The following is a 24,432-nucleotide window of genomic DNA, read 5'->3' on the forward strand; positions in this document are numbered from 1 at the left end:
AACCAAATGTGTGATGGCACTTGCTGAGGTTAACAGGCACTTCCCATGTTAAAAGACTTCACCTAACTTGAAGCACATTGATCTGCTTATAAGTGTCAATGTGACAATGGTGAAAGTGGTTTGGGTCAGCAGCTGCCTGCTAGGAAACATTGACACTGACAGCTTTATGTTCACATTTGACAACGTGTACTCATATAAAGTGTAACTCACTCAGTGTGGCACACTGTCCCCCTCTACTGGTGCCTGGCCACACATAAGGGTTCATGAGTCTGTCACAGTCTTGGCTAACAGAGCTAGGTCTTTCAGCTCAGGGAGTAGAGGCTCATGTGTTTAGATCTAGCAGTCCCAAATTCAACCCCTGCCACCAATAACCCATCCAGGTATGTGGTATTAAATAAGCTCATTAGGGCCTATACTTCCTAAGTGGAACTGTTATGCATAGGAGCTGTATTGGGCGAAAACAGGTTATTTGGAATATTAGTTGAGTTCAACTGGAAATTTAGATTTGGCACTATTGATGAAATCCTCTCCCAAACTGAATTATTGCCTTTAGATAAAACAGAACTGAAGGAATGACAGAAATACAGAAACTGAGTTCTTTAGCCTCCTGCGGAGTTCCTGCTATCTTCTATAACAGGCTTTCACCCAACATGGCTCTCATTTATGAGAGAGAATGGCCCTTCTTTTTAGCAAACAAGTAGAGCCTTTCTTGGCTTCACTGCCAGCACACTAACAGAATGGTAACTGTATAACTGTTGTCAGATGGTAAGATGGTGTTGTCATTACAGCTTTTCCCTGTTATTGGCACAGAGATAATTCTTGGAAATTCTTCTCCAGCATCTGGAGGTTGTAAGTCATCAACTAATTGAACTCAACAAGTGTGACTGGCTTAGCTGGTATCAACAAAGAATACTAGAAGCTAGAGATAAGAGAGACTTATGTGTGTCACCTTTCCAATGCATAGTTGTTACTTACTATGTTTGTACTAATGTTTTTGTTGATTTCAATTTCAATTTTCATAGCAGTAGAGAAAGGATATATTTTGGTCATATGAAGGTCTGATAAACAGCTGCTAAAAAAGTACCCTGCTGGTAGGTCAGTATAAACGATCTAATCCAGCATGAACAATCAAGCCATCATATTAGTTAACTGTTCTTGTAAAACACAAGTGCCTCTGAACTCAAAATATTGAGTCACCACTAACACAGTATATGAGATATAATTCCACCCCCTAATACCTCAACAAAAAAAAACCAAAACAGTCAAATCTTACATTAACCTTTAAGTACACTGTCCTTACTTTAGCTTGAGGATTGGATTTTCAAAATGTCTTCAAGGAGTGGGATGCCCATTTCAAAGTCCCAGGTAACATTTTCAAAACTGACTCAGAGTCCTAAGTTCTTAAGTCATCCTAACAAAACTTCCTTCTTATTTAAGTGTTGACAGGTCAGAATCTGACCTCAATTATACCTGTGTAAATCTTTCTGTGGAGTTACTCAAGATTTACACCAATAACTCAGTAGATTCTTCATTCTTTTAAGGAAATTTTGAATGCTACAGTTCGTAAACAATGGAAAAACATGTCTAAAATGCCCAATCAGATAAAACTACAATTAACTGTAAGTCTGGCATGTTTATTTCCTGAATATGAATTCACCAACAGGTTGTGCCATTTAAAAACTTCAAATGCACATTGGGTCAAATGGCCTTTTCCTAATGCTAAAGTAACTGGAGATACTTAGAGCAAGCTTTCAAGACGGCAGAGTGATGTAGATAACAGAAGAATGTAAGTTAGCATACTGTGGGAAACAGGCAGCAGTCTATAGTATATACCTGTTACGGAGCTGGAAGGAGACATAGTCTTGGAAGTGGTCACTGTGACACTGGCTGTTGATTGTATGGTTGTTGTGGGTTTCGAGATGGTGGTTGATGTAGTTGTCTGGGTGGTGGTTGTCTGGGTGGTGATTGTTTTGGTAGAACCTATAAACAGTGTACAATAATGATATCACATGGAAAATTATATTTAAAAAGATTATGCTAATTGTGAATGAAATCGCAGCTTTTGATTAACACTATTTTGAAAGATTCCCTATGTCAAAAAATAGCTATTTTTGCTCCCTTACAAAATGGCAGATTATCCCTTCAGAAAGGAGGGATCACGTTAATCGCTTTGGGTATTGTTCTGCTCCCGCAGGCACCTATGCTCCAGCACATTGTTATTGGGTTTCAGAGGCCATCTACCCACATGCACTTCCTAAACTGCTAGTCCCCAGTGCTGACCTCCAGAAGTGGGTGACAGGGTCCTCTGCTGTGTAATCTGCTCTGTCTTGTGCCTAGCTAGAGCCCACATTTGGGAGTTCATTACACATGATGCATTTCTTCATCCTGCTTTTTCTTTTTCTTAACTTGAGCTCAGAGCCATAACAGTGGTTTGGAGGTAGTAGGAAGAGAGGTGGGTTTGACTTCTGCAAATTGTTAGCAACAATTGTTCACTTTCATCTGTGTCCCTTTAACATCTGAATTCCAAAGTGCTTGTGAATTCAATTCTGCTCATGTCCATTAGGTGAGAATATTGTAAATAAGAATATTATGGTTGTAAGGCCCCCCCAACCCAAAAAAATAGGAAAAATTCTGATCAATTTCACAAGTGTATTTCAGTGACTCTGCTGAATTCAACAGAATTAATTTGGATTTACACTGATCTAAATGCGATAGGAATCTGGCTTTGAAAAACAATTTTGCTATAAAATACCAGTATATTTACATTGTTCCAATTAAAGTCTATGGCAAAACTCCAACAGGCTTCAGTGATTATTCCTAAATTCATAAGTTCCTCTTGAAGTGGTGTGTCAAACCCTATTTATATCAAGAGATTTCTGTGCCCAACCCTACTCCTAATTATGACCTCAATTTAGGAAAGTAACCCCAATCAGGAAAGCCCTTCAGCACATGCTTTCCTGCGGAAGTTACGCAGGTGCTTACGTGCTTTCCTGAATCAGGGCTCTGCGTGACTGATTGCAGGACTGAGATCTTTTAGAGTTTTCAACATGACAAATCTTAATTAATCCTAGAATCATAGGACTGGAAGGGACCTTGAGAGGTCATCTAGTCCAGTCCCCCTCACTCATGGCAGGACTAAGTATTATCTAGAGCAATGGTTCTCAACCTATTTACCATTGTGGGTCCCATATGAAGCTCTCTGTGTTATGTGGGCCGCAGCCACACAATATATATACTGTCTGTACAGCTACCATTAAAAAAAAAAAAAGGTTTAATATTTGCTATATGAGAGCAATACGATTCAAATCGATATATAGCTTTCATTTCAACACTGGCAAACGTCTACCAAGAGCATTTTAAATCAGCAAAATGAGTCAAAACATTAACTGTTAAAATTAATTAATTTTAATTTGTAAGGGTGGCATTCCATGGTATATTACCACCCTCACTTCTGTGGGGTTCTGGCAGCGGGGCTGCACTGAGCGCCCAGAGAGCACGGTTGCAGAGCCTGTTTGCAAAGATGGGGAACCCTGGCTGGTGTCGGGCACCCTACAGCCAGGGACTCTCCTCCATATACTCAGCCCCCCCTCCACCCAGGGGCTGCCCTCACCCATCACCCAACCCCAGCATCCAGACCCTACCAACGCTGGGCTGGCACACATGCCTTTCCTGCAGAGCCAGGGTGCCCTGTCCAGGGCAAAACGCCCCTCCTCATAGGGACTGCTCCCTCCAGCATCACGTCTCCCTCCCAGGAACTCCCCCCAAGCCTCCCCAAAGACTGCCCCTCAGCTCTCAACCCTCCCATCCAGGGACTGTTGCCAGTCCACCAGTCCTACACCTAGAGTCTGCCCCAAGGACCCAGCTGCACCCCCCCCCCCCGTGATCCTAGCCCCCTGCATCCTCCTCCCTGCTTTCCACACTCTACTCCCTACACCCCCGTGACCACTGGTCTCCTACCTCGGCAGCAGGTAGCTCAGCCATGCAGCCTGCCAGCTGCTGCTGTCCTAGGGCTGGGGAGCCTACTCCAGCCGGTGTCACTGAACCCGTGATCCTGCAGCGTGTGGGGGAGCTGATTACCCTGGCCTCCTGCTAATGCTGCTGTGCCCAATCCTGCCAGGATGGGGGGGCTGATGCCACTGGGCCTGATACTGCATCACCCCATTTTTACACCCTCTCCGCTAGCTCTGCACATGGGGCAGGTGCCCCTCATGCCCTACCTCTTTTCAGCTCTGATGACATCACATTGACTGCAGTTGTGTGCTGACTGGGCCGTAAGTGGGCCACGGGTTGAGAACCACTGATCTAGATCATCCCTGACAGGTTTTTTTCTGATCTACTCTTTAAAATCTTCAATGATGGAGATTCCACAACCTCCCTAGGCAATTTATTCCAGTGCTTAACTATCCTAACAGTCAGAAACTTTTTCCTAATGTCCAACCTAAACCGCCCTGGCTGTAATTTAAGACCATTGCTTTTTGTCCTCTCCTCAGAGGTTAAAGAGAACAATTTTTCTCCCTCCTCCTTGCAACAACTTTTTATTTACTTGATAACTGTTATCATGTTCCCCAATTTTTTCTATCTTCCCTCATACATCATGTTTTCTAGACCTTTAATCATTTTTGTTGCTCTTCTCTGGACTCTCCAATTTGTCTACATCTTTCCCAAAATATGGCACCCAGAACCGGACACAATACTCCAGTTGAGGCCTAATCAGCACAGAGTAGAGCGGAATAATTACTTCTTGTGTCTTGCTTACAACACTCCTGCTAATACATCCCAGAATGATCTTTGCTTTTTTGCAAAAGTGATACACTGTTGACTAATATTTAGCTTGTGAGCCACAATGACCCCCAGATCCCTTTCCGCAGTACTCCTTCCTAGGCAGTCATTTCCCATTTTGTATGTGTGCAACTGATTGTCCCTTTCTAAGCGGAGTACTTTGCATTTGTCCTTATTGAATTTCATCCTATTTACTTCAGACCACTTCTCCAGTTTGTCCAGATCATTTTGAATGTTGATCCTATCCTCCAAAGCACTTACAATCCCTCCCAGCTTGGTATCATCTGCAAACTTTATAAGTGTACTCTCTATGCCATTATCTAAAACATTCATGAAGATATTGAACTGAATCAAACCCAGAACTGATCCCCGCAGAACCCCATTTCATATGCCCTTCCAGCTTGACTGTGAACCACTGATAACTACTCTCTGGGAATGGTTTTCCAACCAGTTATGCACCCACCTTATAGTAGCTCCATCTAGGTTGCATCTTCTTGGTTTGTTTATGAGAAGGTCATGTGAGACAGTATCAAAAGTCTTACTAAAGTCAAGAGATACCATATCTGCCTCTTCCCCCTATCCACAAGACTTGTTTTTTGTATCACTTCTGAAACTACAGCACAAAAGAATAGCTATTGGACATATATTAGACCCAGGATTCCTTATGGTCTTCCCTGTTATGGTGAAAATTAAACTAAAGTAATACTGCATAAAGAACAGCTATTTATACTGTCTCCTCAGAAACGGATGGTCTTGTGGAACTTCAAACAAAGAATAGAACGCTGTTTCACAAGTTCTGACTGACACGTGCTCTCTCTAACTTTAATTTCACTTTCACCAAACACTCTCACTCTTAAGAAAGTGACAGTGACGTGTTCAGAATAAAAATACCATAGGGAAACATATAAAAATAGAGGAGAGTAATATGCTATATCTGATATAATGAAATCCTGAATACTGAAGTAGAAGAGCAGAAAAATCTTGAGAAAAGGTCATTCCTAAAATAAAGCACTAACATTAGTAAAACACTAAAACATTATATAACTAACATTTCCCCAAACAGATAATATTGGTCAAAAGAGTTTTCCACTTTTCTTCCCAAATTACTATATGCAAAGTTCTATTCATAGCTGGCTACTTTTGCATTATTTATATAACCATATAGCATCTAAGGTTCATCCAGATAAAATGAAACATTTATACTTATCTGGATTAATATTTTAGATTATTCAATTTTACAGTAATACTAATATTTTCTTGAATTGACTAACAATAAAGTTAATGAAGAAAAATAAACTGGTTTCATTTTAGTTACACACATAAACTGGCACCCAGTTTCCATTCCTTGTTCAGCACCATATAGCCTCTTACAGAATGTTGTTCTTACAGAGAAGTTTTATTTAAAACTTGAGAAGCCACATTTTGATTTTAGGAATGAAGTTCTCCCAAAGATTGAGTAGCACTGCTTCAAATGCAGCTGAGAACAAGAAAAAGAAACGAGAGGCTGCAGTACAGATCTACCAGACTGTGAAATAAACTTTAAAAGGGAAGTGGTAGAAACCTTACTCCTTGAGAAAGTTAAAACTGGACTTGTCAAAACGTTAGAAAATATATGGTAGAGAACACTACACCATCCCCATAATGCATCTTATTTATCACTCTCCTTTGATATTACGAGATGGCACATAATATCCCTCATGTGCAGTTCAAAGGCAACATTCATTCAGATTAAATATCTGGCGCTGTTCCATTCATGTGCTTACCTTGTAGCAATTAGGAAATTCAGCTCCTCTCTGAAGCATGTGTAAAACACATTAAGTAAAATACAGAACACATTTTAAAAATGATATGCAAACCCTCCAAATGGCATAATCATCTGTAAATATCAAAACAGCCCTTACCATCGGTGGTATTTAAGATTTCACTTAGGGCTTGAACTTGCAGGGGAGGGTACAAGCGTTGACAAAATGTAGTGCTGAGCTACCAGAAAGGTTGCTGAGTTTTGTTCCTTATAATCAGTACAGTGGAGTAAACTGGGATGAGGCTCATACTGCTGGTAGGTGGACTGGCCAGGACCACTGTTGCCAGTGTATGCTAGAGATAGATACCTTTGGGACCCTCAAGACTTTTTGGTCACCAGCTGGCTTTGCTGGAGCTGGCTTTGCTGGCATTGTCTTTGAAGAGAAGGTCTTAAACACACTTGACAGAGCCACAGTTACTGGGTGGTAGCATGATTAAAACAACTGGTGACCACACAAACGTGCATTCACTGGATTGTCACCCATGTCCTGGACATGCCCTTTCTCCTCACCACATTACACCCTGGGCTCTGACAGTTGAGCTCGGTTCTTACCCAGCTCTTATATAGCACTTTTCATCATCAAATCCCAAAGCACTTTACAAATGAAGGCAATATCATTATCCCCATTTTTCAGATGGGGAAACTGAGGCACGGGACGGGGAAGTGATTTTCTCAAGATCATCCAGCAGGCCAGTGGCAGAGCCAGGAACAGATCCCAGGTCTCCAGAATCCTAGTCCAGTGCTCTCTCCACTACATGACACTGCCTCCAGGTGCTTACATGGCTTCCATCACCATAGTATCTGAATGATACTGTGAATTTATTCTCATAACATGTATGGTACAGAAGTTGCACTGTCCCAATTTTACAGATGTGAAACCAAGGCACTGGTTGGAAATTGACTTGCCTGGGGCTATACAGGCAATCTGTCACAGAGCCTCAATTTAATGTAGATCTCGAGTCAAAATCCAGAGTCAAACAAGAGCCCATCATTACCAGTAATAGATGGTCTGCAGAGCAAATTATCCCCTGGTAACAACTACACCTGCCTTCATATCATCAGTCTAGAGTGCACAAATGCCACTGAAGCTGGAGTTCCTAGGCATGAGCCAATAGTGCTTACGCATAATAGCCTGCAACAAATTCAGTATGGCTATAAGCAAGGTAACCCTTCCCTCTGAATCAGTACAGACCCAATGCCCTAACCCAGTGATGGGGACGCAGTGCTTCTGAAGATGCTGCCTTGTAAATGAGATGTGTCCAACTGTGGTCACTGAGGAGCGACATGGGGCAATAGTCTTCAATGCAGCTACCTAAATTTTGCCTAAATTCCCCGAAAAGGTATAACTGGCTACAATATTCTTCAGCTCATGACCTAGTGTTCCTATGCAACAATAAATAACGGTGATGTCTCACCCCATAGGTGTCTGAATTTCAGTGGTGGGTGAAGTGATTCTTGTGTTTTAAAAGTGTTCTGAAGTCATTTGGAATAAAAAATACAACAATATAAAGGATGGATTTCTTATACTAATGTTCACTGTACTTTTCTATACGATGTTCACTGTACTTTTCACCACAGAGAAAACAGAAATGGAAATATTAATTATGGCAGTTATTCAGTCATGAAAAAGACAAAATTAACATATATTCCATACAACCATCTTGGGTCACCGCTACAACGCTCAGGTTGATAAATCAAACACCGAATTTCATGAAATGGTAAAGTTGAAACCTAACTGTAACTCTGTTCTCTTATGCATATGCCCATACTCCTTAAAATATGGTCTCTCTTTACATATCTGTTAAATAATACTCTATAGTATATAAACTAGAATTCTATATGCAGATTAACACAAAGCAAATTCGAGCACATGCAGCTAAATTCTAAAATGCAAGAAATCTCTAATGTTAATTTTTAAAATTATTCAACCGCTTTCTTGAAACTTGGCTTATTCCTTGGTTTCAGTGAGCTCCAAAGATACAAAAGAGAGCAACCCTGAACTTTGTAGCTCCAGTCGTTTGAGTAATCACTGTACAAAATGTTTCATCAGAACATATAGGGAGAAGCACGTAAGGTTTTTTCCCCATTAAAAACTCAAAAATAACTCAGCTGTTTCTATTCAGTGTTCCCCCACTCACACACAAGAAATTTGTTTGAGAAAATCATGAGCAACTGAAGGAGGTACGTATAGAAGCTAGAGACCAATCTAGACAATAGCGTGCTCAACTTGCAGCCATTCTAGCAATACCATATGCTCTTTCACCTGTAAGATAATGAATCCTGTCATGGAATCAGGGTCATATGCAATAAACTGTATTTCACAGATTAATCCAAAACAGTAAGTGGTTCAACCAATCAAATATTATATAAACAAAAATAGAAAATCATAGCACTATTTATACGTAATTTAAAGGGCATAATATATGAACTCCAACCAGATCAACTGTAGGATTTTTTTTAACAACAGCAAAATTAGTAATGATTAAGAACTTGACTGCACCATTAAAAGCTTAAAGCGTAATTAAAAAGGGTTATCACACAATTTAGAAATTTAACTCACCTGAAATAGTTGTGAGAGTGACATTTTTATCTAAAAGGAAGAAAAAAATACCAATAAATCCAAGTATGCTTAGACGTAAAAATCAAGGTTTTTTTGGCATTAAAATGCATTACAAAACCTCAGTTACCTATTGCTTACATCTTGTTTTGACTTGCAGATGGCAGAGTGCCTGGCTGCAGCTCCTTCTGCCACATAATTAATACATGGTGAAACACTGGTTTATAATCTACACTTGATGTCTTTGTGCAAGTCCCATTAACAGAAATTGGAGCTGTTGGTGTGTCCTAATGTCCTGATCCAAAGCTCACTGTATCAACAGAAGGACTCCCACTGATTCCAATGGGCTTTGGATCACCCCACAGATGCTGATTTTTCTTCAATACCCACAAATAAACCTCTCCCCAACACGTGCCACCCCAACAACTCCACTCTGGCTATGTCTCCTATACGATGTGCAGGCTGTACTCTTGAACCCCAACCACGGGGAGAGCAAAGACGACGCTGGCTGGCAATGCAGATTGTCTTTCTTTGAAGGAGCCATGTAGCTTCTTTTCAAATGAACGACATGTTCTTTACTGAATTCTGGGGCTGAACTGGAGCAGTGTCTCCTAACTGGCTCCTTGTTACAGGAAGGTTTCAGACATCCTCCTAGGAAGATCTTCAGACATATAGAGTTCTATCATACAGCAGTGCTAACTGCTCTCCTACTCCAAAAGATAAAACAAAACAGGAGTCATAGGCTTTTATTTTTTAAAAGTCCATCACTTCCAAACATGCCAAATTGAATAATGTGTAGTAATATATATATGTGGTTCAGTGTGTCTGCTCATGGCCTATATATATATATATATATATATATATATATATAGAGGATTATACAGATGTGGTTCCTAGGCCATGAGCAGACACACTGAACCACAATACACAAACCTTGAGTCACCCCCCAAAAATGTCTGTGCTCTTATTCAAAGGGATTTTGATAAAGTCCCTTGGCACGTTTGCACTCTCGGTCCCATTCTGAACGTTTTTTCTCATTGTACCAAGACGATAGTGCTCAGTGACACAGTAAGCCTTTTCTTTGCAGAAAAGAGGTATATTTTTATACGCCAGCCTCTTGCAGTTTATTTAGTTTCAATCATTTCCAGACGTGAACGGTGAGCTTTTCAGAGGCACAAAAGGGAATTAGTGAAAGTCAATCTGAGCTGGGCACCCAACTCTTCTTTTGTGTTTTGGAAAAAAAAAAAAAAAATCTTACCCGTAGTATTTTACCAACCAATCCAAGATGAAAGAACATCAGAGAGCAACAGAAGAAAAACATCTGTCCTTTTATCTTTCTACTTTGCCTGTTCATTTTCCCCTAAAAGTCCAGCTGTACTCTGATATGCATAATGATAAACATACCTAGATTGCATTATTTCATATTTATTACTTAAAAAGGGAAAACAACTAATAATGCAATTAAATGTCATATGATTTTGTTTTATTTTTAAAAGATGAATCACAATTCATAAGCATGACAGGTTACCTGCATTTAAAGATATATTGGACACTTTCAGTCAAATATTTAGGGTGAATAAAGAAGGTATCAATTCTGAATACTAATTTTTAGTGCATATTCCGACTCACCACAAGTGTGTAAAGATCTAGTGATACATCCAGATGCATCCATAATTTTAAGCACCACAGTATGACATGTTTAATAATTATCACTGTGATTGCCTCTTAAAATAAAACCAGTCCTATTTTCTCTCAAGGAAACAGGATTCTTCTATTCACTGCTAGCAAGTAGAAAAATTTTTCAACACTGTAAAAAACTTATTCTAACAAAAAACTAAATGACAAGATTTGGAGTTGAATCACTAATTAATTCAGGGAAATTCTGTTATGCAGGAGGTCAGACCAGAGGATGACAGTGGTCCCTTCTGTCCTTAAAATCTACGAATCTGTTTCAAACGGGGTGTGTGTGTGTGTGTGTTAGGGCAGGTCTACACTACAGGGCTCAGCTGACCTAAGTTACGCAACTCCAGCTACGTGAATAACATAGCTGGAGTTGATGTAGATTAGGTCAACCTTTTGCGGCATCTACACTGTGCTGGGTTGATGGGAGAAACTCTCCTGACGATTTACCTTATGTTTCTCATTCCGGTGGAGTACCGGAGTTGACGGGAGAGTGATCAGCAATTGATTTAGTGCGTCTTCACTAGACCAGATAAATCGACCCCCAGTCATGCATCGATCCTCTGGTAAGTGGAGACAAGCTCTTAAAGCTTACCTAGATTGTAAACTGTTTGAGCAGAAATGGTCTTTTTGTTAGGTTTGTACAGTGCCTAGCACAATAGGACTTTGGCCTTTACTTTACTTGCTACCACAATACAAATAATAATAAAGCTAGTACCTCTGCAGGAAACCTGGATTTAAGAACCATCTAGAGTGTGAACACAATCCACATTTGACAATGGTTTCATATGTGATGTCAAGCTCTGTTGCAGACAGGATACCTGTAAGATACTAATCTCTCTGTTTCCCCTTTCATTCATGCCTATGCTTGCATGCCTGAGTAGGGATTCTGCAAACAATGAAATTAAAACATGCACCATTTCCACCACTACCCAAGGCTACCAGGCTTTGGTAAAATTATGTTCTGTTCTCTCTTTTTTTGTACCCACTACTGAATCCCTAAGTCAAAATGCTAACAGCTATGGAGAGTGCAGATGGAGTTTTATCTGTATGAATCACCACATTCTTCAGGACAATATTCAAGACCCAACAGGAATTTCTAGTAATGAGCCAAGTGAGAATGTTCACAGCCCACTGCTCACCTCCCTGATTGCTGCAGGTCTCAGGGCTACTTGGTAATCACCAAGATCCACAGAAATAGGAGTACTTGGAACTTGTTAACTGATTTAGAAGTAGCTCTTAACAAAGATATAACAACTCCTTGATTTACAGAGCTCCTTGAGGCAGAGACTGTTTTTTTCTTCCATGTTGGTACAGCACCTAGCTCACAAAGGGGTCCTAGTCCATGACTGAGGCCCCTACATGCTACCACAATCCAAATAATAAATAAGTAGTAATCTACTTGTGATATTAAAGCAAATAAGTGACAAAAATAGACATAGAGTAGAAGAAACTAGACTTCCTTCTCTTCCCTCTTTCAAGTGTAAAATTTCAGAGGGCCATGACAACAGATTATTTTCTAATGCTTCTTCAACACACAGTGGAAAGTGGTATGATGTGCTAGCTTTCAACCAACCTTTTACTGACATGGTGAAACATGTCTGTGCCAAGCTCCCACAAGAAACGACTTTTGAGTTTCTCAGTTCTCTTGCCACGATTTGTTCTCTTTTAATAATGTCACGCTGCAACAACCCAAGGCTGGAATGTTGCAGATCAAATGAGATGGATAATTTGTTTCAGTAGCAGATTAAAAATTGCATAGAAAATTCATACCTTCAGCTCTGCTAAGGATGGGGCAGGGGTCTAGGGTAGGGAAGCATAGTTTTACAAGTTTCAGAGTAGTAGCCGTGTTAGTCTGTATAAGGTTCTATGTCTACAGCTCCCACCCATTAATTATACACATTGACTTATTTTACCATAATACACCTGGCAATATGAAGCCTCTTGCTCCCTCTAACGATAAAGCATTAAAGTCTGAATAACTTTATTATAAATAAGGATTTGGGGGCCTCCAAGTATGAAGGCTCTTTCCCCAAGGAATGGGATACGGAAGCTGGTGGTATATCTTTAACAGAGTTGCTCGCTCCTACTGCCAATATCTTGTTTGAACGGCAGTGTTTTGTGATATAGGCTCCATGGAGACAGCGCACGTTTCCATGGCGCATCTACCCTGGAGCCTCATCCTAACAGAAATTTCTCTCTCTTTCCCTGCCCCATGACACGTGGATTCCCACCTGTTGGTTACATTCACAGGCTACTACAGAGTAGGAAAATTCAAACAAATATCCACTGCTTGCAAGACAGCCTATTCACTGTTCTACTGCACTAAAATGGAGTGTGTTTGCTAAAGTTCAGAACGACCAAGAAGAAAACTAATCAAGGAGCTTTAGATTTTGTTTTCTTGATTCTTCTCTTCCTATGGCATTGGGGAGCTCATGGCTTGTGGCCAGCAAGTTACCTAGAATGGTGTCACCTTTAATTTTACCAATAAAATAAAAATCTATCTTGGGAGGTCTCTTAGTTGTGCCATCCCATTGCAAAAATGTTAATACCCCCATAAAATGCACTGTTTCAATCGCGGTCTATGGAGTGTTGTCTAATTTTTCTGTTTGGGTATTTTTTGGTGCTTGCCTATATAGTACCAGCAGGAAAAGGGTTATCAGACACTTACCACATTCTGAAGTATTTGAAGTGGATTGTGCGATTGTGGTAGGAATGGATGTATTTGTAGTCTCTTCAAAGAAAAAAGAAAATAGTGAAAGAATGAACTCTTCTAGCATTAAAAACAAGCCACTTCTGCGCAACCATAATGTACTGCAATTGAATGAGCAAGTCCCAAGGGCATGCACATCTTTTCTTCATGACATCCAACTGCAGGCCACGACTGGGGTCAGGGCAGAAAGCACAGTCACACAAAGGGTGGGTCTTGTCCTATTGCAATTTTGCCATTGATTTCCCTTCCAGCAGGATCAGGGCCACTTTCCTTAAGTCCAGTGATCCCTGTCCTTCATGGGTTGGAGTCCTGCTCACCTGCCTTTTTACTAATTGCCTCTTTTTTCTCCCTTTCCCCCTTCACTTCATGCTCTGTCACAGCTGCTGCATGTGGCCACGTTCTGACTGCCTGGGTTTACATTTTTGCATTTTGGATTTTTCCCTGTTTTGTTTTTTTTCCTAGTTTTGGTTCTGAATATTTTGGTTTTGTTTTCTCTCATGGCCCCCATCACATTCTCTCCTCTCCTGCATTTGATTTAGGCAAAGTCTACAGTCAAAATAGTAATGTCAGTTAGGGGTACAATTTCTAATGAAACTTCTATATTGGCAAAAGCCCTAGTGTAAACAGTGATACTGGCATAAAAGTATTTTTGCAAGTAGGGTTTATTTTGCTCAGAGAACTGGTATACAGTAGTTTATCACTTTTTGGCCATCAGAAGCTTCGTCTACATTGGAAAGGTTTGCTGTGGTAGCGGTGCAAACCTTTTCTGATGCAGATTTGGCCTTACGTCTCCATTTTCTCCTTACTTTCTTAGTCCCATTTTTTAAATTTATTTATTGTTTGTATTACTCTAGCATCTAGGAGCCCACTGTGCTAGGCGCTAAACACAGAACAAAAAGACAGTCCTATTCTTTCAGTTTTTCACTTCCTCTCTCCCAACTCTCTCTGTTTATCCCTTCTGTCTTTTCAGGTCTCCCGCTCTCTACATGCTCTTTCCCGTGGTCCCTCCAGCTCCCATTTTGGTGTGTCCCCTCTCCAGTCCTTATGTCTTAATGGGGCTGTTACTCCCCACCTATGTTTGGGGCTGTTCCTTCCCTCTCTTTCCCGCCACCAGTTTTGGGCTGTGTCCCTCTCCTCATTTAAGGATCTCTGAAGCTGTGGCTACCACATGTTCTTTCTCTCTTCTCTCATGTTGCTGGTGCTACATAACCACTGCCCTCCACCTCCTTCCATAATGATTGCAGTGAGAGAGAATACTGTAAAGAGCTGCCTGGGGGGAGGGAGGGCTAGAGGTGGCAGGAGCAGGACAAAGAACCAAGCATATCCCCCTTAAACGGTCCTGATGTTCCTAAGGTTTGGAATCTCTGCTCTAAACCTCTCCCTTCCAAGTGATTCTGTAACAGCTGCACACAGGCAATTAGTGTGTTAAGGTTTAAAAACAGATTAAGCAAATTACACATAAGCAAGCACACATGCACACACAGTTTACTGTGTAATTTTTATAAGACTGACTTCCAGGCATCCTGTTTGGCACATATAGAGCAATAAACAATGCTACAGAAATGCGACACGGGTATCTAATACTCAGAAAAGTGATATTAATTACTGTACTGTACTGTCTAGCCTACTGCATTTGAGAAATAGTGTGTGATCATTAATAATTAAACATACAGGGCCTGATTCTTCTTTTGGCTACAATGATTTTACACTTGTGCAATTCCACTGACACTAGTGAAGCCACCCCTCACTATCACAGGCCCTGTACTGGGGGCCCGAAAAATGGGTGAGCATGCATGCTCACTTGTGGAATTTCTTGACTTCTGAATGATTAACCTGTGCCACCTTGGTACTATGTTCTGACATGGGTTACACGCCCATGCGTGGGAGTGAGAATCACCAACACCACACTATGTGGCCTGCCTGGAACGGGGACCTGGGAGAGCCGCTGTAACTAGAGTAGCTGGGAAGGAAGTGGTTGGGAAGAGCAAGGAAAAGGGCAAAGCCTTGGCTACACAACCTCCTTGTTGGCCAGTAACAAGTTACAGCAGCAAGGAAACAGGGGAGGAACTGATTTTGGAGTGTGCCTCTGAGTCAAAATGCTGTGTGGAGTGGTGCTGCACATATACCACCCATTAGGGTGGATAAAAATCAATGCTCTAGAAACAAACACAAAAAAACCAAGCAAGCGAAGAATGTTATTTAATTTGGATTTTTTAAATTTAAATTAAATATAGGTTTATTTAAAAAATATTTATTTAAAATTATCTTCAAGTTAACAACTTATGTTAAGGGTTACATTTATTACAATCTATTCAAATTATTTAATTAAATAAAAAAGAATATTAAGCAGCACAGTACACTTCTGTTTATCCAGAACCCTATTATCCAAACCTCTGCATTATCTGAACCCCTTCCTGGTCCCCCAGCATGAGAGACATACTCTCTATAGCATGTCTCTCATGCTGGGGGACCAGGAAGGGATACAGATAACATGGGTTTTCGGATAATAGAGCAGAGACCCCTATCCAGGATTGCGAGGAGGAGCAGGACAATGAGTCCCTGGCGGCAGCATGGCTCCTGCCCTCTCAATTATCTAAACTCCCAGTTAGTCAAATGAAACCCATGTTCCCCATGCGACTCAGATAATTGGGAATATACTGTACACTTTTGCTGCCAAGTTTTAAAGGAAGTCAGACCACTGAATTGGTGGAAGTCACTGGCTAAGCACCTGAAACCAGGATCTGTTGATGTGCTAAACCAGCTTTTGACTGCAGTAGCCTCGTCTACAAGTGCAGAGAGAATATTTTCTTCATTTCAGTTTATTTAACCAGTTCTGTTCAATGACTAATTCCATCAAAGTTAAGAAACCAACTGCTCAGGAAAGTTAAGACAAATCAACTAGAGCTGTGAAGTTAATGAGCATAAATTAAATCCTAAAGAGGATTAAGCTATAGCGAGCTAAAACCATTTCTGAATCAGAGCACCCACACAAGAGTTTAATTCACTTTAACTTCACAGCTTTCATTGATTCATTTTAACTTTTCTGAGCCTGCTCTCTGCAGCAGGGTCAGCCTAGTGCTAGCACATGGGCTACATACAACTGTTAAGAGAAAAGAGGTGAGAGAAAACAAACATGCACACAATAGAAAATGCTAAATTTGCACAAGTGATTAGGAGACTTCTGGTGGTTACTGATTTTTGTGACTTAGCAAGAAAACAAGGACAATTGAGGAGATCAGTGATCCTGCATGGCAAAACATACCGTTTATTACTCTGACAAGGATAGTTTAGTTCTGATTATATGTGACAATACACCATAAAATATACATCAATGTCCTGTAATCCACTTCAGAAATACAATACAGGCTTAGTAATAATGAAATCTCCATTCTTACTTCCCAGTAAAGATCTCAGAATGATCAGGCTTGCAAATCAGTGAGGTGAACTAGTTCCAACTATATTTTAAACCTAAGGTACCCATTCAAAGTGCAGGGTAGCAAGGCACTTTGATATTATGATGGGACTGATGTAGTGGGTAGAATACTTATTTACAACAACAGTGAAATTTCCCAGACTGGTTACGTGAACAGCAGCATAGGAGCAGAGTTAAATTTTTTTCCCCTAGAAAGGACCCAATCCTGGAGTTCTTACTCAGAGTGTAAGGGGGTGGGGAGTTTGTCTGAGAGAGGCCAGCAGGGTCAAGCTTCAGTTTCCCTGACAGTCCAAAGAATGGATTTTAATTCTGTTAAAAGTTAATTTATTGCAATAGTTGTATCTCTGCTAATGTAATAACCACAATTTATAAGTTCTAGTGATGACATTTTATATGCAAGTTCAATCATCTGCTTTTTGAATGACCTACTTTTAATTCTATTAAAAGTGTATTCATTATCTGATCTACCAGCTATTTTATCAGTCACTCTGCTGTTTCCCTTTGCTAGTGTCATCTGTAGATATATCTTGAAACATGACTGTTTGTGGTCTGCTCTGCTGAAGTGGATCAGCTGCATCAAGCTGGCCTAGCCTGAACGAAAGAATGTTTCCTGTGGGGATCTAAGATAGTGTCTGTCACGATGATTTATTCCCATCTCCTGAAAACACTTGTAGTCTATACCACATGCAGTTTCAAATCTCTGACACAAGCTAACTTGGATAGACCAGAAACAAAAACTTTCATACACAGAGAATCAGTCAGTTGTTCCAATTTTATGTGGAAAGGCTCTCCGAGTAATTTCCAACGGCTATTTCTATGAGTGTATCGATGAAATTGAGTGTGATAGCGTATATATAGAAAGTGGAAACCTTCATGTGTGTTAAACCTATGCATAACTAGAGAGTTGTGCACTTTGTTGCTTCTGTAGGCTAAGCTCACAGCACACACCTGGCTCCTTGCATTCTTCCATCCCCGCCACAACCTCCCTGTATCTCAACCTGCCATCCCCCTCTATTTCAGGGACTCTCTGTAACCCCAACATTCCTCCCTTATACAGTAGAATCTTCGAGTTACACCACCAGAGTTTCGAACTGACCAAGCAATCAACCACACGCCTCATTGGGAACCAGAAGTACACAACAGCACACAGCAAGTACAGTACAGTACTGTGTTAAACATAAACTACTAAAAAATAAAGGAAAAGTTTAAAAAAAGATTTGACAGGTAAGGAAACAGTTTCTTTGCTTGTTTCTTTTAAATTAAGACAGATAAAAGCAGCATTTTTCTTCTGCATAGTAAAGTTTCAAAGCCGCATTAAGTCAATGTTCAATTTTAAACTTTTGAAAGAATAACCATACCATTTTTTCAGAGTTACAAACATTTCTGAGTTATGAACAACCTTCATTACTGAGATGTTTGCAACTCTGAGGTTCTACTGTACCACAGGCTCTGGTAGACAGACAGACAAAATGCAACGGAATTGCTTCACTGGGCCAAAAATGTCTGAGATATGCACAGTTCTGTCACTTGCATAAAACGAAGAGGAGAAAAATTTACAATGTGTTTTATTCTGCATATTAAAGAAGGCCCTGATCCTAAACTGTGACGGCCACTCAAACTGAGAGTGTGCTAAAGCTCTGCAGTTGGGGCTATAATAGACTCTTTTCCTCTGCAGATCACTCACCAGCACTTTGTGATTGAAGTTATGATTGAAATGATGACTGAAGGATTACTCCTGCGCTTAAAGTTAAGCATATGTGGAAGCATTTGCAGGATCAGGGCATGATCCTGTAGGAGTCTGTAGGAGTAATCCAAGTGTTGCATAGAGCTGGTGCTATATATAATCTCACATTATGGGTAGTGAGGATGAAGTTAGTTTTCATCAGAATCCCAATCTAACTTTACCAAAACTGAAGCAACTGGTAGGAGACAATGACAAAATAGGCTAGATTCAGCCCTGAGTCACTCAACTTCTACCAACATAACTCAGAATGCAAGGACCCTGGTACTCCAAAGTTTAACCAGAACAATTTCTGATACTGTGACACCATGTTACAACAGAAAAAAAGATATATTAGAATTGGAAAAAGTACAGAGAAGGACAAAAAAATGATTAGGGGAATGGAACAGCTTCTGTATGAAAAAAGATTTAAAAGACTGGGACTTTTCAGCTTGGAAAAAAGACGACTAAGGGGGAATATGAAAGAAGTCTATAAAATCTTGACTGGTGTGGAGAAAGTGAGTAATGAAGTGTTATTCACTCCTTCACCTAACACAAGAACCAGAGGACACCCAATGAAATTAATAGGCAACAGGTTTAAAACAAACTAAAGGAAGTACTTCTTCACACAACACACAGTCAACCTGTGGAACTTGTTGCCAAGGAATGTTGTGAAGGCCAAAACTATAACAGTGTTCAAAAAAGAAATAGACAAGTTCATGGAGGATAGGTCCATCAATGGCTTTTAAGTCAAGATGGTCAGGGGTGCAACCCCATGCTCTGGGTGTCCCTAGCCTCTGTTTGCCAGAAGCTGGGAGTGGATAACAGGGGATGGATCATGAGGTAATTGCACTGCTGTGTTCATTCCCTCTGAAGCACCTGGCACTAGCCACTTTCAGAAGACAAGATACTGGGCTAGATGGACCATTGGTCCGACTCAGTATGGCCACTCTTAGGTATAAAAACACTGGGGACAGGGACACTCTTTCTCATTCCCATCTAGAGATAAAGAAAGGGAAGGTGGCTGTGACCACTCTGGGGCCCTAAGCTCCCAAGTTGAGAATCCATGATCACAGGAGCAATCACAGGGCTTGGTACCAGCAACTCACAAGCAAGTGCACATGTGCATATGTCAAGCATAGCATTGTACAGTAGGGGTATGTGGCTGGTTTTGCCAATGTTGAACGTTTATAATGTGTCAATGTTCAGTTATCTATCTTTGGATGTAGGGCGGATGAGGACTCAAACACAGAGCAGAATTTTGTCTGATATAACTTAACTCTGCATTTCCACTTTTTTATTTTTAAATGCAACCATAACTCTGAATCTCTGGGATTTTACACATTCATAAATTGATTTTTTTTTATTTTTAAACCATAATTTTCTAATAAAGTTTTCCCCTTAAATATTTGACGCATATTCATAACTTAGTAGCAGATTAAAAAAACACGATCAACTTGAAATCACAATTCTGTCTGAAAACCTATTTCTCTCTATTTTCTCATGGCCCATTTACTTTGTGTATTTGACAGCATTTTGAGTACTGTCAGTTTCACACTTTCCAGTGTACTGTCAACTAGTCAATCATTTTCATCCTTCCTGAAATAGACAAACATCAACAGGAAAGCAGAAAAACCCGCACAACATTTTTGAACAGAATTTAGATTTTTAAAAAGTCAGAACATAATATTTAAGGGGTACTCTATTAGCAACTGACAATGTTTTAAAATTACGTAATATAAAAAACGGTCTTTACATTGACAGTGTTCCTTTATGTTACTCGTCTTGGAATAGAACTTGTAATTTCATCACTATATCATAGTAACGGCCTGATCCAAAGCCCACTGAAGTCATCTGAATCTTTCCAATGTCTTTGGATCAGGCGCTAATAGCTTATTTTTCTACACAGTCAGTTAAGCACAGCTCATAAATATCACATTTCTCAAAAAAGAAAATGCTACTTTACAGTTCATGGAAAATACAGATAATAAAAACAGAACTATCTTCTTTCAACATTCAACCAATATTTGCCAGTCAGCTTGCTTACCAGGGTTTTATATTGGTTTACAAAGACAAATCATGCTGTTCCTTAGGTAAAACAGAACCTCCTGCAGTGTTTCATTGTATGACAGGGTCATAATGCATTAAAAAAAGACAATAGACAGGATACGGCATATGTTCCTTCAGAAGAGCATTTTTTATCCAAGGGAGAGTTGTTTTCTACTGAAATGGAGACTTGAAAGCCTGTCATATTCCTCCACCTGCTTTTTTAATTCTATTTTTCATTGCAGTTTCACCAAAGTAAACTCAGTGTAAAAACTTTTACTAACTGTTTCAGAGTGGTAGCCATGTTAGTCTGTATCAGCAAAACAAAACAAAAAACACACCGAGGAGTACTTGTGGCACCTTAGAGACTAACAAATTTATCTGAGCATAAGTTTTATGCCCAAATAAATTTGTTAGTTAGTCTCTAAGGTGCCACAAGTACTCCTCGGTTTTTTTTTTTGGTTTGTTTTTTTTAACTGACTGTGTATCTGTAAGACGAGAAACAATTCAGGATTGCTAGACCAAGTGATATTTCACTTTAGTTTCTGATGTCAGGTTGCTTTTTTGCGGATTATTTTGGTTACTTATTTAAACAAAATTGTTGTGTTTGTGTGGGACTCCTTGAAAGTAATTTTCTGGGATTCTATCTGTCTAGCTTTTTACAGCCATCCTTATGGTAAGTGTTTTCAGAGGGTTATTATCAGTGTGGACTGAATCTGGTGCTTTCACAACTTGAGTTAAAGAACTCATCTGATGTGAGACGGCAGCAATCTGTATACTTGCAGGGATCAGCCACTTGAAGGAAACATTATTATAAGCACCAGACCAGTGCAAGACAAAAAAGGGCCCTTCCTTACATAGAAGAGTAATCCCACAACTGCAGAAAGAGCAGCAGATACCAGTCTTGCCATAAATGTAGCACCGCCTTAGGGCATTTGCTGATCTTCAGCTGGGATCGGGAAAACTATTTCCTCCCTCCCCAAATTTATGACACTATACTACACAACCAGCCAGGAATATTATGGCTCCCTCCTCTCCTTTCTCTGACATCTAGTGTAGGCCCCTAGGATAGTTCACTAGAAGGACCTTGATCTAGGCACCTTGTTCCATTGTTCCAGTTGCTTCTGTCAGCTATGGTTTTGATTGTACTGATCTCCTATATGAGTATCTTCTCTCCCTATTTTGTGTCCACATAAATTAGTATTTTTCTTTGTTGAAGGGAAAAGGGGATAGTGGAATTCAAAGCTGAACAAGAAAACAAAATCCAGGGGAGTTGTTTCCTTTTCTGCTTTCTTGCAATATACAAGAAGGTTTATGGGAATTTTTTTTAAGGAAAGAAAGGGAAGGGGTTCCACTTGTTTTTTCACTTTAGCAGTATCAAAAATGTCAAATCTTGTCTCCCGCTTTGTTGGAGGTCTCCTTTAGAGGAATCAGAGTTATGGATTGAGAGCATAAGCTCAATTTATTTGAGCATAAGCTTTCGTGAGCTACAGCTCACTTCATCGGATGCATTCCGATGAAGTGAGCTGTAGTTCACGAAAGCTTATGCTCAAATAAATTGGTTAGTCTCTAAGGTGCCACTAGTACTCCTTTTCTTTTTGTACTTTAGCTAATCCATCTGAAGTGGGCATTGCCTGAGGGTAAAGGCAAACCTGGTCCATTCCCTCCCTCCCTAAGGGAGTAAAACTTCTATTTGGACATAGCTTAGCATGTCTTCACTTACAGAGTGGATAAGATGTGCACAACTGAGCCAATAAATATGATACCATCACTCAGTAAATGCAGATCATAAATCTTTCTGCACACTGTAAAACTGTAATACTGATTGCAAAGTGTGATTTTGACATAAAGTAGCCATCTACGCCTTAGATTAGATCATCCTAGAATGGTGAAAAGCATCTTTTGCAAGTGTCTTTGAAAGGCACAACGCACTTCTGCTATACCTGTATTTGATCCCTTATCTTAAAAAGCCCCAGTGTGCAAAACAAACTAAGATGATGACTGCTCTAGTTAGAGACTAACACCCCATTAGTATCCGTGTGGTATGAAAACATGCTTTTATAAGCCTGCATGACCAGAGGCTCCCGGGACTCTAATGAAAGCTGGATTTACATCTCTCCAGGCTATCCCAGGCTTCGGAATTACAAGACCGTTTTAACTGGGACCTCAGTACAGCGATACCCGAACAGCGGCGAGGCAGCTGTGCCAGGACGAAGGGCTAGGTTTCTGAGCAACCGGTCCTTGGCATCTCTCGGACACAGTTTAGGAAGGCAGCAAGCCGGTCCCTGCTTTCAGAAAAGGTTGAGGAACACTGAGCTAGGTGAGCTAAGGCCACTTCCAATGTCCGGGCAGCCCCTCCAAGGGGCACTCGCCAGACCGCTAGGTCTCCCCGGCGATTTGCTCTGCCAGGGGCCCTTCGCCCACGTGGGAGGGGAACAGCCGTCGGGGCCCAGCAGGGGGCGGTTCGGGTCCCACTCGGGGCACGGCGCCGGCACGCAGGGCAAAGCCCCTTCTGGGCGCACCGTTACCCACGGCTCTGACTTACCGAGCGCGGCGAGACAGGAGGCGGCGAGCAGCAGCGCCGCAGCGTGCAAAAGGCTGGCAGCCCCCGCGGAGCGTCTCATGGTCCTGGGAGGGAAAGGGGGGAGGGGGTCTGCCCCGTGCCTAGCCCTAGACAGCCCCCAGGGCAGGAGGCGAGGGCCGAGCGCTGCTGCTGCCTGACGCTGACCGGCTGCGCCCGCCCCAACTCCGCGCCTCTCTGCGAGCAGCCGGGCGGAGAGCGGGGCCCCGCGGCAGGCAGCTCACGGGGTGGAGCTGGCGGGAGCGGAGGGGCGCGGCGCGGCCCGGCGGGGCGGGACAGGCTGAAGCGGCCGCTGCCTTGGCGGCAGGGGGCGGAGGAAGCGGTTCCCGCCCCGCTGCGGGGAGCCGGGCCCAGGCCTGTGGACTAGGGACCGAGCCTGGGAGAGAGGCCGCCGGTGGCCTTCCCACGTGCGGCGCGTCCCCTTGGGGCTGGGGGCTGCGTTCCCGCTCTGCTCCCCCCTGATGTGCCCCAGCCGCGTTAGGGACGTGGCCACAGGCAGGTGGGCACGGGGCCGGGGGTGCAGAATTCATTCCCTCGGGGCAGGATTCAGGGTGAATGCAGCCCCTCTCCTTGGAAACTTCCTCTCCGCTCTGCCTGGCGGGAGCCAGCCTTCCCTCCCTCCACCACCGTCCCGCCCGACCAGCCCCGGTGGAGGCTTGTCAATCCCCTCCACACCTCAGAAAGAAAAGGAGGACTTGTGGCACCTTAGAGACTAACAGATTTATTACAGCATAAGCTTTCGTGAGCTACAGCTCATGCTCAAATAAATTGGTTAGTCTCTAAGGTGCCACAAGTCCTCCTTTTTCTTTTTGCGAATACAGACTAACAGGCCTGCTACTCTGAAACCACCCCACCTCAGTCCTTGATTTCCACCCCCATGAAGTCAGCCAACCCTGGAAGGCAGCTGGCCAGCGAGGATCAGCTGAGTGCTGCCTGCTACTCGGCCTTTGCGGGTGTGTCTACACAGCGTTCTGGAGCCAGCCTCTCAGGGTGCCAGGTCTCTCAAAATAGCTGTGTTATAGCTAGTACTTTTGGTGTGGGCTGGGCTCCAGCTCTGAAGTCTCTGTCCGCTGGGTTTCAGAGCCCCATCTCCAGCCCAAGCCACAACTTCAAAGCGCTGGC

At 41.8% G+C, this 24,432-nt stretch overlaps 1 protein-coding gene across 2 annotated transcripts in view; it reads right to left on the minus strand.

Annotated features, from left to right (window-relative positions):
* The window catches only part of TMEM123 (transmembrane protein 123), a 33,073-nt gene extending 9,509 nt beyond the window's left edge, over positions 1-23,564 (minus strand). Inside the window, exons 1-4 of one of the 2 annotated variants that reach the window (XM_048844000.2) lie at positions 23,275-23,561; positions 13,489-13,551; positions 9,141-9,170; positions 1,834-1,980 (exon numbers count right to left, since the gene is read on the minus strand). In XM_048844000.2, the coding sequence (XP_048699957.2) occupies positions 1,834-1,980; positions 9,141-9,170; positions 13,489-13,551; positions 23,275-23,353 (319 nt within the window). In that variant the 5' untranslated portion in view covers positions 23,354-23,561. Of the gene's footprint in view, positions 1-1,833; positions 1,981-9,140; positions 9,171-13,488; positions 13,552-23,274 lie in introns of both variants that reach the window. The other variant, XM_048844010.2, reaches the window with a different exon arrangement.
* Between the last annotated feature and the right edge of the window lie 868 nt (positions 23,565-24,432).

The sequence above is a fragment of the Caretta caretta genome, chromosome 1 (assembly GCF_965140235.1).
Source record: "Caretta caretta isolate rCarCar2 chromosome 1, rCarCar1.hap1, whole genome shotgun sequence".
Taxonomy (NCBI): Eukaryota; Metazoa; Chordata; order Testudines; family Cheloniidae; genus Caretta; species Caretta caretta.